The sequence below is a fragment of the Ascaphus truei genome, chromosome 14 (genome assembly GCF_040206685.1).
Source record: "Ascaphus truei isolate aAscTru1 chromosome 14, aAscTru1.hap1, whole genome shotgun sequence".
NCBI lineage: Eukaryota > Metazoa > Chordata > Amphibia > Anura > Ascaphidae > Ascaphus > Ascaphus truei.
Genome location: NC_134496.1, coordinates 19,281,743 through 19,299,170, shown reverse-complemented (window position 1 = coordinate 19,299,170; position 17,428 = coordinate 19,281,743). Strand labels below are relative to the sequence as shown.

At 49.9% G+C, this 17,428-nt stretch overlaps 1 protein-coding gene across 4 annotated transcripts in view; it reads left to right on the top strand.

The window, feature by feature from the left end:
• Nucleotides 1-1,040: 1,040 nt before the first annotated feature.
• LOC142465730 (phospholipase A and acyltransferase 3-like) overlaps nucleotides 1,041-17,428 on the top strand; it is a 37,478-nt gene continuing 21,090 nt past the window's right edge. The window contains exons 1-3 of one of the 4 annotated variants that reach the window (XM_075569976.1): nucleotides 1,041-1,141; nucleotides 15,715-15,810; nucleotides 16,223-16,322. In XM_075569976.1, coding sequence (XP_075426091.1) covers nucleotides 15,796-15,810; nucleotides 16,223-16,322 — 115 coding nt within the window. In that variant the 5' untranslated portion in view covers nucleotides 1,041-1,141; nucleotides 15,715-15,795. Of the gene's footprint in view, nucleotides 1,261-11,041; nucleotides 11,156-15,714; nucleotides 15,811-16,222; nucleotides 16,323-17,428 lie in introns of those variants that run through there. The other 3 variants (XM_075569978.1, XM_075569975.1, XM_075569977.1) reach the window with 3 other exon arrangements.

Genomic DNA, 17,428 nt, shown 5'->3' with positions numbered 1-17,428 from the left:
GCCCTGCTCGGGAGCTGCCGAGGACCTCCGGAGCACCGGAGTGCTCCCTGCTCGGCCCCCACCCTCCAGAAGTGCCGGCGAGTCTATCGAGTGACCCCCGCAGCGGAGGTAAGAGGAGGGGGGGGGGGGTCGCGACACAAAAGGGGACCTGGCTACATCTATATATACATATTCCTCATACAGAAAACAATTACTTCAAGTTATTGCTGCTAAAGGGGGTTCTACAAGCTATTGAATCATAAGGTGTACTTAGTTTTTCACACATGGCTTCTCCATTTTGGCTTTATTTTTGTTAGATAAATCATGACACGGTGTAATATGTCATGTGCTGTTGTTCATCTGAGGTTGTATTTACCTAATTGTAAGACCTGCTAAGGAACAGATGATTGTTATTATGTCCTGATATGTAAAACCATAGAATTCAAAGAGGATGTACTTTCTTTTTCACACAACTATATATATATATATATAAAAAATAAAAAAAAATAGACGATACCGTTCTGTGGCTAGCGAAATGCTTTTATTTGTGCGAGCTTTCGAGATACACTGATCTCTTCTTCCGGCGATGTTACAATGAATGAAGCAAGCAAAAGGTATACTTAAACAGTGTCTCTTGGAATGTTATCTGTGCTTGTCGCTCCCCCGTGTGTGGATGTGATTTATGGCTAGAGGTGTTAAATGGTTCCTGAAAGTTAGTGATGTAAGAGTGTGTGTGTGTATCTGTGTGAATATAAATGAATGGAGAGCCCACAGTGTATACAGTGCTTTACAAAAGGGGTGTGTGGAGTGGGAGTGGATATAAATGGTGTGGGTAGGTGTGGAAATGTGAGAGATAGTAGCATAACTAAAAGTGTGTGTGGATACTATGTGGTCCCTATTGGTGTATAGGGATGGAAAAACAAGGAGTATTAGTATGTGTAAGAGACAGCTGTGTGTGCATACATATAGCACTGTGTGTACAGACATGGCCTTTAGCGCTCATGGGAAGAGAGTTCACTTGTGTCAGTATATATATATATCTGTATGTGTGTGTGTGTGTGAGCGTGGTGCCAGGCTCGGCCTGTTTACACATTCCTTTCTGTGAAGCTCAGCCCAATGTGACCGGATGCAGACCCCACATCCCCCTCTCTCTGCTCCTGAGGTTGGTATCTGTGCTAACTGACCCGCTCCCTACACCCCCTCTGACTAACCCCATATCAGCCCCCCACCCCATAACAGCATGAGCAGCTCCATTATGGGAGAGAGAATGTGACTGGCCTGGTAAGTGAAATAGATCTCCCTGTACTTGCAGTGCTCTCTCTCACTCCTTCTCTCTACTTGTATATATTTTCTTCATCCACTTCCCCCTCCCCTCTTTTTCCCCATCTCCCTCTTTCCTGCTCTTTCTTCATTCTTTGTTTTTTTCTCTCTCCCCTCTTCCTCCCTCTGTATTTATTTCCTGTGTGTGTGTGTGTGTGTGTGTGTATATACGATGTATATAACATATAAGTATATATATACGTGTGAGTATATAAATATACATAATTTATTGGGTGCCAATTAAATCATTGGTCACATTACCTCCAGCAGAGTGTAACACCCACCTCCCCCCTATACTGACACCCACCTTCCCCCCAACATCCTCCCTATGCTGACACCCACCTCCCCCCAACATCCCCCCGATGCTGACACCCAACTTCCCCCCAACATCCTCCCTATGCTGACACCCACCTCCCCCCAACATCCTCCCTATGCTGACACCCACCTCCCCCCAACATCCCCCCGATGCTGACACCCAACTTCCCCCCAACATCCTCCCTATGTTGACACCCACCTCCCCCCAACATCCTCCCTATGCTGACACCCACCTCCCCCCAACATCCTACCTATGCTGACACTAACCTCCCTCCAACATCCTCCCTATGCTGACACTAACCTCCCTCCAACATACCTCCTATGCTGACACCCACCTTCCACATAAACATGCTCACCATGCTGACACTAACCACCTCCCCTAACCTCCTCCCTATGCTGACACTTACTTCCCCCCACACCTCCTCCCTGTGCTGACACTCACTTCCCCCCACCCCCCACATCCTCTCCATGCTGACACTAACCTCCCCCCAACATCCACCCCATGCTGACACCCACCTCCCCCCCCAACATCCCCCCTATGCTGACACCCACCTTCGCCCCCAACATCCCCCCTATGCTGACACCCACCTTCCCCCCCCAACATCCCCCCTATGCTGACACCCACCTTCGCCCCCAACATCCCCCCTATGCTGACACCCACCTTCCCCCCCAACATCCCCCCTATGCTGACACCCACCTTCCACCCAACATCCTTCCTTTGCTGACACATACCTTCCCCCCCAACATCCTCCCTATGCTGACACCACCTACCCCCCCCCCACATCCTCTCTATGCTGGCACTAATCTCCACCCCAACATCCTCCCTATGCTGACACCCACCTACCCCCCACCACGTCCTCCCTATGCTGACACCACCTACCCCCCCACCACATACTCCCTATGCTGACACCCACCTCCCCCCAACTTCCTCCCTATGCTGACACCCACCTTCCCCCCAACATCCTCCCTATGCTGACACCCACCTTCCCCCCCAACATCCTCCCTATGCTGACACCCACCTTTCACAAAACATCCTCCCTATGCTGACACTCACCTTCCCCCCCAACATCCTCCCTATGCTGACACCCACCTTCCCCCGCAACATCCTCCCTATAATGACACCCACCTTCCCCCCCAACATCCTCCCTATGCTGACACCCACCTTCACCCCAACATCCTCCCTATGCTGACACCCACCTTCACCCCAACATCCTCTCTATGCTGACACACACCTTCACCCCAACATCCTCCCTATGCTGACACCCACCTTCCCCCCCAACATCCTCCCTATGCTGACACCCACCTTCCCCCCCAACATCCTCCCTATGCTGACACCCACCTTCCCCCCCAACATCCTCCCTATAATGACACCCACCTTCCCCCCCAACATCCTCCCTATGCCGACACCCACCTTCCCCCCCAACATCCTCCCTATAATGACACCCACCTTCCCCCCCAACATCCTCCCTATGCCGACACCCACCTTCCCCCCCAACATCCTCCCTATGCTGACACCCACCTTCACCCCAACATCCTCCCTATGCTGACACCCACCTTCCCCCCCAACATCCTCCCTATGCTGACACCCACCTTCCCCCCAACATCCTCCCTATGCCGACACCCACCTTCCCCCCAACATCCTCCCTATGCTGACACTCACTTCCCCCCCCACATCCTCCCTATGCTGACACCCACCTTCACCCCAACATCCTCCCTATGCTGACACCCACCTTCACCCCAACATCCTCCCTATGCTGACACCCACCTTCCCCCCCAACATCCTCCCTATGCCGACACCCACCTTCCCCCCAACATCCTCCCTATGCTGACACTCACTTCCCCCCCCACATCCTCCCTATGCTGACACACACCTTCACCCCAATATCCTCCCTATGCCGACACCCACCTTCCCCCCCAACATCCTCCCTATGCTGACACCCACCTTCCCCCCACATCCTCCCTATGCTGACACCCACCTTCCCCCCCAACATCCTCCCTATGCTGACACCCACCTTCCCCCCCAACATCCTCCCTATGCTGACACCCACCTTCCCCCCCAACATCCTCCCTATGCTGACACCCACCTTCCCCCCAACATCCTCCCTATGCTGACACCCACCTTCACCCCAACATCCTCTCTATGCTGACACACACCTTCACCCCAACATCCTCCCTATGCTGACACCCACCTTCCCCCCCAACATCCTCCCTATGCTGACACCCACCTTCCCCCCCAACATCCTCCCTATGCTGACACTTACTTCCCCCCACACCTCCTCCCTGTGCTGACACTCACTTCCCCCCACCCCCCACATCCTCTCCATGCTGACACTAACCTCCCCCCAACATCCACCCCATGCTGACACCCACCTCCCCCCCCAACATCCCCCCTATGCTGACACCCACCTTCGCCCCCAACATCCCCCCTATGCTGACACCCACCTTCCCCCCCCAACATCCCCCCTATGCTGACACCCACCTTCGCCCCCAACATCCCCCCTATGCTGACACCCACCTTCCCCCCCAACATCCCCCCTATGCTGACACCCACCTTCCACCCAACATCCTTCCTTTGCTGACACATACCTTCCCCCCCAACATCCTCCCTATGCTGACACCACCTACCCCCCCCCCACATCCTCTCTATGCTGGCACTAATCTCCACCCCAACATCCTCCCTATGCTGACACCCACCTACCCCCCACCACGTCCTCCCTATGCTGACACCACCTACCCCCCCACCACATACTCCCTATGCTGACACCCACCTCCCCCCAACTTCCTCCCTATGCTGACACCCACCTTCCCCCCAACATCCTCCCTATGCTGACACCCACCTTCCCCCCCAACATCCTCCCTATGCTGACACCCACCTTTCACAAAACATCCTCCCTATGCTGACACTCACCTTCCCCCCCAACATCCTCCCTATGCTGACACCCACCTTCCCCCGCAACATCCTCCCTATAATGACACCCACCTTCCCCCCCAACATCCTCCCTATGCTGACACCCACCTTCACCCCAACATCCTCCCTATGCTGACACCCACCTTCACCCCAACATCCTCTCTATGCTGACACACACCTTCACCCCAACATCCTCCCTATGCTGACACCCACCTTCCCCCCCAACATCCTCCCTATGCTGACACCCACCTTCCCCCCCAACATCCTCCCTATGCTGACACCCACCTTCCCCCCCAACATCCTCCCTATAATGACACCCACCTTCCCCCCCAACATCCTCCCTATGCCGACACCCACCTTCCCCCCCAACATCCTCCCTATAATGACACCCACCTTCCCCCCCAACATCCTCCCTATGCCGACACCCACCTTCCCCCCCAACATCCTCCCTATGCTGACACCCACCTTCACCCCAACATCCTCCCTATGCTGACACCCACCTTCCCCCCCAACATCCTCCCTATGCTGACACCCACCTTCCCCCCCAACATCCTCCCTATGCCGACACCCACCTTCCCCCCAACATCCTCCCTATGCTGACACTCACTTCCCCCCCCACATCCTCCCTATGCTGACACCCACCTTCACCCCAACATCCTCCCTATGCTGACACCCACCTTCACCCCAACATCCTCCCTATGCTGACACCCACCTTCCCCCCCAACATCCTCCCTATGCCGACACCCACCTTCCCCCCAACATCCTCCCTATGCTGACACTCACTTCCCCCCCCACATCCTCCCTATGCTGACACACACCTTCACCCCAATATCCTCCCTATGCCGACACCCACCTTCCCCCCCAACATCCTCCCTATGCTGACACCCACCTTCCCCCCACATCCTCCCTATGCTGACACCCACCTTCCCCCCCAACATCCTCCCTATGCTGACACCCACCTTCCCCCCCAACATCCTCCCTATGCTGACACCCACCTTCCCCCCCAACATCCTCCCTATGCTGACACCCACCTTCCCCCCAACATCCTCCCTATGCTGACACCCACCTTCACCCCAACATCCTCTCTATGCTGACACACACCTTCACCCCAACATCCTCCCTATGCTGACACCCACCTTCCCCCCCAACATCCTCCCTATGCTGACACCCACCTTCCCCCCCAACATCCTCCCTATGCTGACACCCACCTTCCCCCCCAACATCCTCCCTATGCCGACACCCACCTTCCCCCCCAACATCCTCCCTATGCTGACACCCACCTTCCCCCGCAACATCCTCCCTATGCCGACACCCACCTTCCCCCCCAACATCCTCCCTATGCCGACACCCACCTTCCCCCCCAACATCCTCCCTATGCTGACACTCACTTCCCCCCCCACATCCTCCCTATGCTAACAGTCACCTTCCCGCCCAACATCCTCCCTATGCTGACACCCACCTTCCCCCCCAACATCCTCCCTATGCCAACACCCACCTTCCCCCCCAACATCCTCCCTATGCTGACACCCACCTTCCCCCCCAACATCCTCCCTATGCCAACACCCACCTTCCCCCCCAACATCCTCCCTATGCTGACACCCACCTTCCCCCCCAACATCCTCCCTATGCCAACACCCACCTTCCCCCCCAACATCCTCCCTATGCCAACACCCACCTTCCCCCCCACATCCTCCCTATGCTGACACCCACCTTCCCCCCCAACATCCTCCCTATGCTGACACCCACCTTCACCCCAACATCCTCCCTATGCTGACACCCACCTTCCCCCCCAACATCCTCCCTATGCTGACACCCACCTTCCCCCCCAACATCCTCCCTATGCTGACACCCACCTTCACCCCAACATCCTCCCTATGCTGACACCCACCTTCACCCCAACATCCTCTCTATGCTGACACCTACCTTCACCCCAACATCCTCCCTATGCTGACACCCACCTTCCCCCCCAACATCCTCCCTATGCTGACACCCACCTTCCCCCCCAACATCCTCCCTATGCCGACACCCACCTTCCCCCCCAACATCCTCCCTATGCCGACACCCACCTTCCCCCCAACATCCTCCCTATGCTGACACTCACTTCCCCCCCCACATCCTCCCTATGCTGACACACACCTTCACCCCAATATCCTCCCTATGCTGACACCCACCTTCCCCCCCAACATCCTCCCTATGCCGACACCCACCTTCCCCCCCAACATCCTCCCTATGCTGACACCCACCTTCACCCCAACATCCTCTCTATGCTGACACACACCTTCACCCCAACATCCTCCCTATGCTGACACACACCTTCCCCCCCAACATCCTCCCTATAATGACACCCACCTTCACCCCAACATTCTCCCTATGCTGACACCCACCTTCACCCCAACATCCTCCCTATGCCAACACCCACCTTCCCCCCCAACATCCTCCCTATGCTGACACCCACCTTCACCCCAACATCCTCTCTATGCTGACACACACCTTCACCCCAACATCCTCCCTATGCTGACACCCACCTTCCCCCCCAACATCCTCCCTATGCCGACACCCACCTTCACCCCAACATCCTCCCTATGCTGACACCCACCTTCCCCCCCAACATCCTCCCTATGCCGACACCCACCTTCCCCCCCAACATCCTCCCTATGCTGACACCCACCTTCCCCCCCAACATCCTCCCTATGCCGACACCCACCTTCCCCCCCAACATCCTCCCTATGCCGACACCCACCTTCCCCCCCAACATCCTCCCTATGCCGACACCCACCTTCCCCCCCAACATCCTCCCTATGCTGACACTCACTTCCCCCCCCACATCCTCCCTATGCTAACAGTCACCTTCCCGCCCAACATCCTCCCTATGCTGACACCCACCTTCCCCCCCAACATCCTCCCTATGCCGACACCCACCTTCCCCCCCAACATCCTCCCTATGCCGACACTCACTTCCCCCCCCACATCCTCCCTATGCTAACAGTCACCTTCCCGCCCAACATCCTCCCTATGCTGACACCCACCTTCCCCCCCAACATCCTCCCTATGCCAACACCCACCTTCCCCCCCAACATCCTCCCTATGCTGACACTCACCTTCCCCCGCAACATCCTCCCTATGCTGACACCCACCTTCCCCCCAACATCCTCCCTATGCCGACACCCACCTTCCCCCCAACATCCTCCCTATGCTGACACTCACCTTCCCCCGCAACATCCTCCCTATGCCGACACTCACTTCCCCCCCACATCCTCCCTATGCCAACACCCACCTTCCCGCCCAACATCCTCCCTATGCTGACACCCACCTTCCCCCCCAACATCCTCCCTATGCTGACACCCACCTTCCCCCCCAACATCCTCCCTATGCCAACACCCACCTTCCCGCCCAACATCCTCCCTATGCCAACACCCACCTTCACCCCAATATCCTCCCTATTCTGACACCCACCTTCACCCCCAACATCCTCCCTATGCTGACACCCACCTTCCCCCCCAACATCCTCCCTATGCTGACACCCACCTTCCCCCCAACATCCTCCCTATGCTGACACCCACCTTCCCCCCAACATCCTCCCTATGCTGACACCCACCTTCCCCCCAACATCCTCCCTATGCTGACACCCACCTTCACCCCAACATCCTCCCTATGCTGACACTCACTCCCCCCCAACATCCTCCCTATGCTGACACTCACTCCCCCCCCACATCCTCCCTATGCTGACACCCACCTTCACCCCAATATCCTCCCTATTCTGACACCCACCTTCCCCCCCAACATCCTCCCTATGCTGACACTCACTCCCCCCCCACATCCTCCCTATGCTGACACCCACCTTCCCCCCCCACATCCTCCCTATGCTGACACCCACCTTCCCCCCAACATCCTCCCTATGCTGACACCCACCTTCCCCCCAACATCCTCCCTATGCCGACACCCACCTTCCCCCCAACATCCTCCCTATGCTGACACTCACTCCCCCCCCACATCCTCCCTATGCTGACACCCACCTTCACCCCAACATCCTCCCTATGCTGACACCCACCTTCCCCCCAACATCCTCCCTATGCTGACACTCACTCCCCCCCCACATCCTCCCTATGCTGACACACACCTTCACCCCAACATCCTCCCTATGCTGACACACACCTTCACCCCAACATCCTCCCTATGCTGACACACACCTTCACCCCAACATCCTCCCTATGCTGACACACACCTTCACCCCAACATCCTCCCTATGCTGACACCCACCTTCCCCAAAATAAGAATGAGCTTAGGGTTTCATTGCAAAGAACAACTATAAATAAAGGAAATACAATTTAAAAAGGAGGAAAAGAACGCACGCTTGATAGACGGCGCAGATACAGTAGTTACGGGTTCCATCATGGTCCACTCCTACGGGTTCTGGTCTGGGCGTTCCGTGGACACTCGTAGCGATGGCCTCGGATCACATTGAATTTACTTTCGCTGCACTTAGCATCATGAGTATCCAACTATGTGTACTACAGAAGTATACGTGTGTATGTGTGTGTATGTATGTATATATATATACCACACTTATTAAGGTTATGGTGGGTAAAAAAGTGACAAAAACCCTCCACAGTAAAGCATATAGCAAATGGAAATGCTTTACTGTGGAGGGTTTTTGTCACTTTTTTTTACCCACCATAACCTTAATAAGTGTGGTGAATACCTACTCTTAGTCTCAAACCAGCATAGCCAGCACAACCAACCTCACAGTGATGATACCCATCAAGGTTGAAACATGTCTGTGAGTGGGTTTAATGGCTTTGCATCTCACCCCAGCCTATGCTTAAAAGCTGTGTTTAAAGCAGCATGCATTGGCTTAAGGGTTGCTCGTGTAATACAGTATGAGCTTGAGATAAAAGGTGGCACTGTGTGCTCATTTGCATGTCATTACCCACCATCCCTTGCTGCAGTGGAAGTGCTGTGTGCTGGGCGATAATGGTGAAAGACAGGGTTGCAGACCTGTCTAAGACATGCAAATGAACATACAGTAATATTTCCATTTGATATATATATATATATATATATATATAAAATATTAATATATATATATATATATATATATATATATATATATATATGAATGAAAAGAGAAAAAAGTAACCCGTATGGGAGCACTCAGGTATGCAAATTAACACATAGTATTTATTTATTTGACACAATGCAAAAAAGGATTAGTAAACAGTACATGATTAAAAACACTTAAAAAAGGCTTGGACCCCTGTCACGGGTACTACCCATAAACACAAATGGGCAAAGCTAGGGAATGACTCAAATTGTCAATCCTTGACATGAGAAGGATAGTGACTCAAGAAACACTAGGATAGATCAATATAAATCACGGTAGGTTAATGGGTTCACAGGCACCTATACAAGGCTAAAGATAATTCGTACTACACACCAGTGAAATGACTAGTCAAAATATAAATGACAATTTTAAACCATCATAAATCTGTTTAAGCATACAAATATGTAACCAATACCAACAGCTCAAATTAATCACTTGTAGGAGAAAGGTGGTATGATGGGATGCAGTCACTAGATGTGTAGAGCAGTGAAGTGTGTGAATAGCATGTATGGAAAATAACCTGATGAACGCCTATTAGATAACCTTGTGTGTGTTGTAAGTATCCATAATGAAAAAATAGAATGTCACAGTCCAGAAATAAGTTGCACCAGTGCTGGGTAGCATAGTTACGTGAACATCTGTCAGGGGTCCTGCCTAGCACCCCCACTCCGACGCGTTTCGTCCAGAGACTTAGACTTGGAGTGGTGAGGGAACTAGGGCAGGAGACTGTTTATATAGGATTGAGTTTCGCGCCAAAAACGGGTAGGGGAGGTAACAGCTGCAGCTGCTTATTTCGATTACCGGATATATGCCGCTTCCGCGTGTCAGTCTGGCACGCATTATAATGTGACAAGGTGAAGAAAAAGTGCGCAACTATTAAATTCTAACACACACGTGAAGTGATTAAATAGTGATAAAAAATAAGTAAATTACGTGACCTATTTTTATCAATTCTGAATGGAGCGTCTGGATAGTTGCTATTCCAACGCGTTTCGAAACCGAAGAGGTTTCTTCATCAGGTGTCACCCACCTTCACCCCAACATCCTCCCTATGCTGACACCCACCTTCCCCCCCAACATCCTCCCTATGCTGACACTCACTCCCCCCCACATCCTCCCTATGCTTACACCCATCAGATGAAGAAACCTCTTCGGTTTCGAAACGCGTTGGAATAGCAAGTATCCAGAGACCCGTTACCCACCCCGTTGGCACTCTCTATCTGGCTACCGGAGGACAGTCACGCGAGCAGCGCTGCTATAGACGGATGACGTCACAACCCGGAAGTGCCTGCCGCAACGGAGGTTTGGAGGAGGATTGAAGCTGCCGTGCATGTCCCAGAGACAGGGCTGCTTCTTTGTGAACTGCAAACACGGGACATTAGCCATCTCATAAAGACACCCCTCTTTTGATGATACAGAACCTGGCACCACAGAGGGTTCCTGCTGGTGAAATCCAAACCGGTTTCCACTGATGACATCTGTTGGTGTATGGGTAACATATCCCTAACATGCTCACTTGTATTTAACTTGATGTACGCACATTACTTACCATATTGAATTTTTGAATTAATATATTTAATGCACTATGAGCGTTGTGCGCTGTGTTTTTTTGTCTATTTGTCTAACGCATTATAATGTGTAGTCATGGCGATGTCCGCATGTGTAGTGTGCACATGCGCGACTCGTAAGTGCTGACTTTTCTCTGAATGTCTTAACCCTACAGTACTGTCTGCTGCGCGTGCGCAGTATGATGCCTCTCGTTCTCAACGCTTATCATTATGAGGGGCAGCACGTCACGTCACCCTGTCAATGCGTGTCGGCTTGGACCGCACACCGCGCATGCGCACTGGACATGTAAGGCGACCCATGCGATTCTGCGCGGAGGCGCCAGCAATAATATCTGTAAATACAGATACAAATGCCCTTTATAACATTTATGCGTGGAACTAGAGTGATCAATATAGTTATGGTCCTGAAATGACCAATAGGCAGCAAACGCTGTCCACAGAGTCTCTAAAGAGTGCCATAAATAAAGCATTATGTGGGGGCACTGCAAAAGTACTCCCTAAAGGAAAGGGGACTGCAGTGCGCTTCATGTTGTCTGTAGGTGAAGGATAGTGACAAGAAAATGGGCAATATATCCAAATACAATTCATCACTATATAAGTACTGCATTGGTACCTCCACCCTGCATTGTTCAAAACTATTATGATGAGCTATGTGCCCTTAATCTCTGGGCCAATCAACAATATATAATCAGAACAGTGTGATATAAGAAAAAATGAGTAACACAGAAGTCATATATTGATCCAGTCGAGATATGATAGTGTCCAGAAAATAGCACGTTGGTCCGTTGTGTCCAAAAAAATTTATCCCATAAGTCCAGGAGTTGACAGAAAATGAGCAATCCGAATATAGCAAAAATTGACTTGTCTTGGCATCCATGATGGATATCTGTGCAGGGAGATGAATTCCTTCCACATAATTGTTAATAACTTTTGGCATCTCAGATTTGTATTTGTCCGTAGATTTTGTCCATGGTTATACAGAATTGGAGCCATGTAGAGTCTTGATCACAGATACATAGAGTATTGGGAAAATATTATCCAAATTCCATGGATGATTTAGCTCTTGTTCAGATAGCATGCAGTATCTAAAAGATTACACAGAATACATGCAATAAGTGCACTCATCAGATTAAATATAGAACATTTTCCTATATACAAATAAATTTGGGGCAAGGTATTTATTACAAAAACATTGCGTAACCAATGTAGTCGTTCAGACCCTTTGGAATCATTGAATTGATTTGTGTGATCCATCTGGTCTCCTTTTTAAGCAGAGCTTTTTCCAGATCACCTCCACGTATGCCGAGGGAGACTTTGTCAAGCGCAAAGGCCCTTATTAACGTGGTGTCCGCCGCATGTTTATTCAAAAAATGCCGGGCGACACTTGTTATTTTTTTTAAATTATCAAGGTCCCTTTGCGCATTCTTAACGTTCCTTACGTGTTCTAGGACCCGAAATCTGACCTCTCTTGTAGTCATAACAATATAGGGTAGATCACAAGGGCATAGGATACAATAGATCACCCCTTTTGATTTACAATTAAGTGTGGAATGAATTGTATAAACATGGGTCTTTTGACTATTGGTAAAAGTGAGTCTGTTTTCCATATATTTGCAAGCTGAGCAGTTGGAACATTTGGCAAACCCTATGCGTGGGGTAACGGACAAAAAGGTTTTATCAACATGTGGGATGTAATGACTGTTGACCAAAGTATCTTTAAGATTTGGTGCCCGGCGGCTCGTCATGGTGACTTGTTTCCCCAGGGCCTGTGCCAGGTCAGGATCAGTCATTAACACCCCCCAATGTTGCTGTAAAACCTCACGTAGTAATGGCCATTGCTGATTATATGACCCTACAAAGCGGATAACTGTTTTGTCTTTTTTCTTACGCTTGGGTTGTAAAAGGGAGGTACGGGTTTTACTCAAGCTGTTACGGTACCCTCTCTCTACCATGGTCTTACTATAACCTCTTTGTTGGAATCTTGCTTTCATTTCCCCTGATCTTAAATCAAAATCATGGGTTGACGAGACATTTCTCTTAAGTCTAAGAAACTCGCTAGTGGGGATACCTTTCACTTGGTGGGGGGGATGAAAGCTTTTGGCGTGCAGAATCGAATTCGTGGCGGTTTGTTTCCGAAAAATGTCGGTGCTCAGTACTCCACCCTCGCCAATACTGATTGTCAAGTCCAAAAATTCAATTTTCGTTGGACTTGACTGAAACGTCAGTCTGATGTTTAAATCGTTGTGGTTGAGGGCATCGATAAACGCAGAGAACCCACCAGCATTACCTCGCCAGAGGACAAGCACGTCATCGATGTACCTCAACCACAACAGGACATTATGTGTGTGTACACTATTCTCATCAGTAAAAACGACTTCTCTCTCCCACCAGCCCAAGAAGAGATTAGCATAGGAGGGTGCACAAGTCGCGCCCATTGCAGTGCCTCTCTTCTGCAAGTAATATCTGTTTTTGAAGATGAAATAGTTGTGGGACAGTATAAAATTCAGTAGATTGATAATCAGATCACCAGAGAGATTTTGCATGGACAAGTAGAATTTTGTCGCTTTTAAACCATCTCTATGATGGATACATGTGTAGAGAGATTCTACATCACAGGTCGCGAGGAGAACGCCCTCATCGACCGTGATGTGCTCCAGTTTAGATAATACATCCATGCTATCTCTTAAGAAAGATGGTAATGTTTCAACAGACAATTGCAGGAAGAGGTCAATGAATCTGCATATGGGCTCGCTCAACCCCCCTATGCCTGATACTATAGGTCTACCCGGGGGGTGGGAGAGATTTTTGTGTACCTTAGGCAATATGTAGAAGGTGGGTACGACCGGACATTTGGTCACCATGGCATCCATGTTGTGCTGAGTAATTACCCCATCCAGGACGGCAGCTCGGAGTAAACTCTCGAGCTCCTCCTTGAACTTAATAGTGGGATCTCTACTCAGCTCACCATAGCACTGGGTATCTCTGAGTTGTTTAAAGACTTCTCGCTCATACATCACCTTCGGCCATATGATCACATTTCCCCCTTTATCACTCGGTTTGATCTCCACCTCCTTAAGGTCGCGTAGCTCTGCAACTGCTCGTCTTTCAGCTTTGGATAAGTTCTGTTCACCTCTCTGGATGTGAATCTTGTTAAATCCTTCCGTAACAAGTTTTGCATAAACTTCTACCTGTGGGCACACTTGCCATGGTGGGCAGAAACTGGACTTGGGTTTAAGTTTGGACAATAACACACTCTGGTCAACTGGAACAACACCCTGTTCAAGATGCAATATATTGAGGTCCTCTAGGGCCAATATTTCCTGTTCGTTCCATTCCACTAGTAAGGACGTATCCTGATCTGGGTCATGTGGTTGATGAAGTACTTATGTAAAAGCAGCTTCCGACAAAATAGCTGCAGGTCTTTTGACCATTCAAAAAGATCCATAGACATGGTGGGGCTAAAGGAGAGGCCCTTCTGTAAAACACTCAATTGATCTGCACTCAAGATAATTTCTGACAGATTTATTACAGTAAGGGTGTCGGTGGTATCTAAAGGCTGTGGCATGGGGTCTGGCAGTCCAATTAGTTTCTTTTTCTTAATTGCCTTTTTCCCTCTTCTTGTCTGCCTTTTTGTGATGTATTCCTTGCCCCTTTGTCTAAAAAAGCTTTTTGCCTTTGTGTGCTAGTGTCAGGACCCCCTTCTAAGTCGGACGACTCTATGGGGCCTATGCAGAGAGCAGCGCTATTTCGAAATTCGCCATTTTTTGGAGAAAATCACGCAGAAAACAGCAGAAAATGGCGAGTTCCGAAAAACGCGCCAATTTTTCTTTTCTATTTCTAAAACTCGCCTCGCGGCTGGCGAGAACCTCAATCTCGCCAGTTTTAAAAATATCCTAATGCAGAGAGGCGCGAACGGCATCTAGCGGCTGTTCGCGCCAATAAAATGGCGCGATTGTCTCCTTTTTGCCTCGCCAGAAAAAATTGGCAAGAAGCTGCCGCTCGCGGCCATTGCAAAGGGAAAAAAAAGGCGCAAACTTTTTTTTTACACATTTCTGAAGCGCGCATCTCGCCAATTTAAACTCGCCACACGCATCCATGTTAAACATAGCAGAATTCGCACATTTCTGCATATGGAGAATAAAACTCTCCAAAAAAGCTACTTTTTAATAAATTCGCCAATTTTAAAATTCGCTGCTCTCTGCATAGGCCCCTATATCTGAAGCAGTTATTTCAGATGAGGTGGATACTGCAGTGACTCTCTGTTGGTCTTTCTGTTTTTTATTGAATCTTTTCCCTTTTTGCCACTTATAAACTTTATTGTTCTTATAATCGTCTTGATCTCTGTCAAATTTCTTCTTTATATATATATATACTGTATATTTCTATATACTGTATGCGTGTGAATATGTGTATGTATGTGTGTGTGTGTGTGTGTGTGTGTGTGTGTGTGTGGTTTGATCTGTGACACGTCACAGTCACAGGAACACACCCGGCTGTGACATATATTTCTTGTACTTTGCCAGTGTACGAAGAAGGGAAAGTGAAAGCTGGGAGAGGAGGGATAGTATAAAAGGTGAAGAGATACGGACGGAGGGACAGAAAAGATGCCTCTTGTGTCGGTGAGTTATGGGGTGAGGGGGCAGCTATGAGGGAAACTGGGGCTTTAATACCATTATAGCATATCGGGTAAACCTTTCCCTAGGTTTGTAGAGCGTCACTTAACCCCTCTCATGCCAAAGCCCTTCAGAGTGTCACTTAACCCATCTCCTGCCAAAGCGCTGTAGAGAGTCACTTAACCTCTCTCTTGCGAAAGCCCTGCAGAGCGTCACTTAATCCATATTGCCAGAGCCCTGTAGAGTGTCACTTAACCCCTCTCCTGCCAAAGCTCTGCAGAGCGTCACTTAAAACATCTCCTGTCAAAGCCCTTCAGAGTGTCACTTAACCCCTCTCCTGCCAAAGTCCTGCAGAGCGTCACTTCATCCCCTCTCCCAGCAGAGTGTAACTTAACCCCTCTCTTTTGACCTGTCATAGGGCCCAGACCCTAAACCTGGGGACCTGATTGAGTTTTTTCGTGGTGTTTATCAACATTGGGGCATTTATGTGGGAAATGGATACGTGGTGCATTTAACAGGTAAGACTATCCTACTGTATGTGACATATGTACAGGGCTTTTTTTGTAGTGGTTCTGTACGGTACTCAGTACCGGCTCCCCTGTTTATCCTGCTGCAGGTTTTTCCTTGCTTGCTGAGGGGGCGGGGCCGTCACTGCACACAGCCAATCCTGCCCCCTGCCTGCTTCCCCGCCCCCCATATGTCTGAGCTCTACAGAGCATCTCCAAGCAGACCGGAGCAGTCCTACCCTCTGCAGGGAAACAAATTCCCATGTAGAAGTCTGGACCGGCCGGTCTTACAGAGAATTCGATACCGAGATACACAGACATACATACAATATCTGTACTAAATATGCGCTAGTGAATGCTTGGTCAGATATATACAAATGCACACAGTGTACAAAAAATGTGTTCCCATGAAAAGATTACAACATTACCACTGTAGAGCACATGGGTATAGAGATGTCCTCCAGGATATAAGGCATCATTTGAGGCTTAGTTTCCCAAAGCAAAAAGTTATTTGCTACGGATGGGAACAGACAGTTAGTTTAGGATGGGGTGCAAGCGTCCACCCCAACATGCGTCACGCGTCATCCAGGTCAGAGAGGATGTTGCTATGACCCGCCCCAATGCGCGTTTCGCCACGGTTCCTTGTGGGGACGTGAGTGACAGCTCTGGGGACCAATCTTATATTCCCATGAAGACGAGTGAACACACCAATCGGAGTCTTACAGCGAGAATGACACACTACTATCAATTATTGCAACCGAACATCAGCCTCCTGAGATGGAATAAACATATGAGAGATGAAACAGGAAATACAAAATATACATAGAAACATGCCTACTATTTTTGAAACATAGAGTAATTCAAAGCATCATTCAATCCCACTGGCATAAGTATTCCCAATAGGACAATCCATCTACATTATTTTTGTAGAAGTATCTTCTCTAAATCCCTGCCCTCCCCCCCTAATTCCTACAAATAATTTGTCTATTGCAAAAGCTGTAAATAAAGCAGAGTTAGTCATGTTTTAAGAGAGAGCGAACGAAGAAATTCAAAGGTACCCCTATAAATGCACTCTAAACCAGGCGTATATATTTCTAAGGCTATAAGGTAAAGAATCC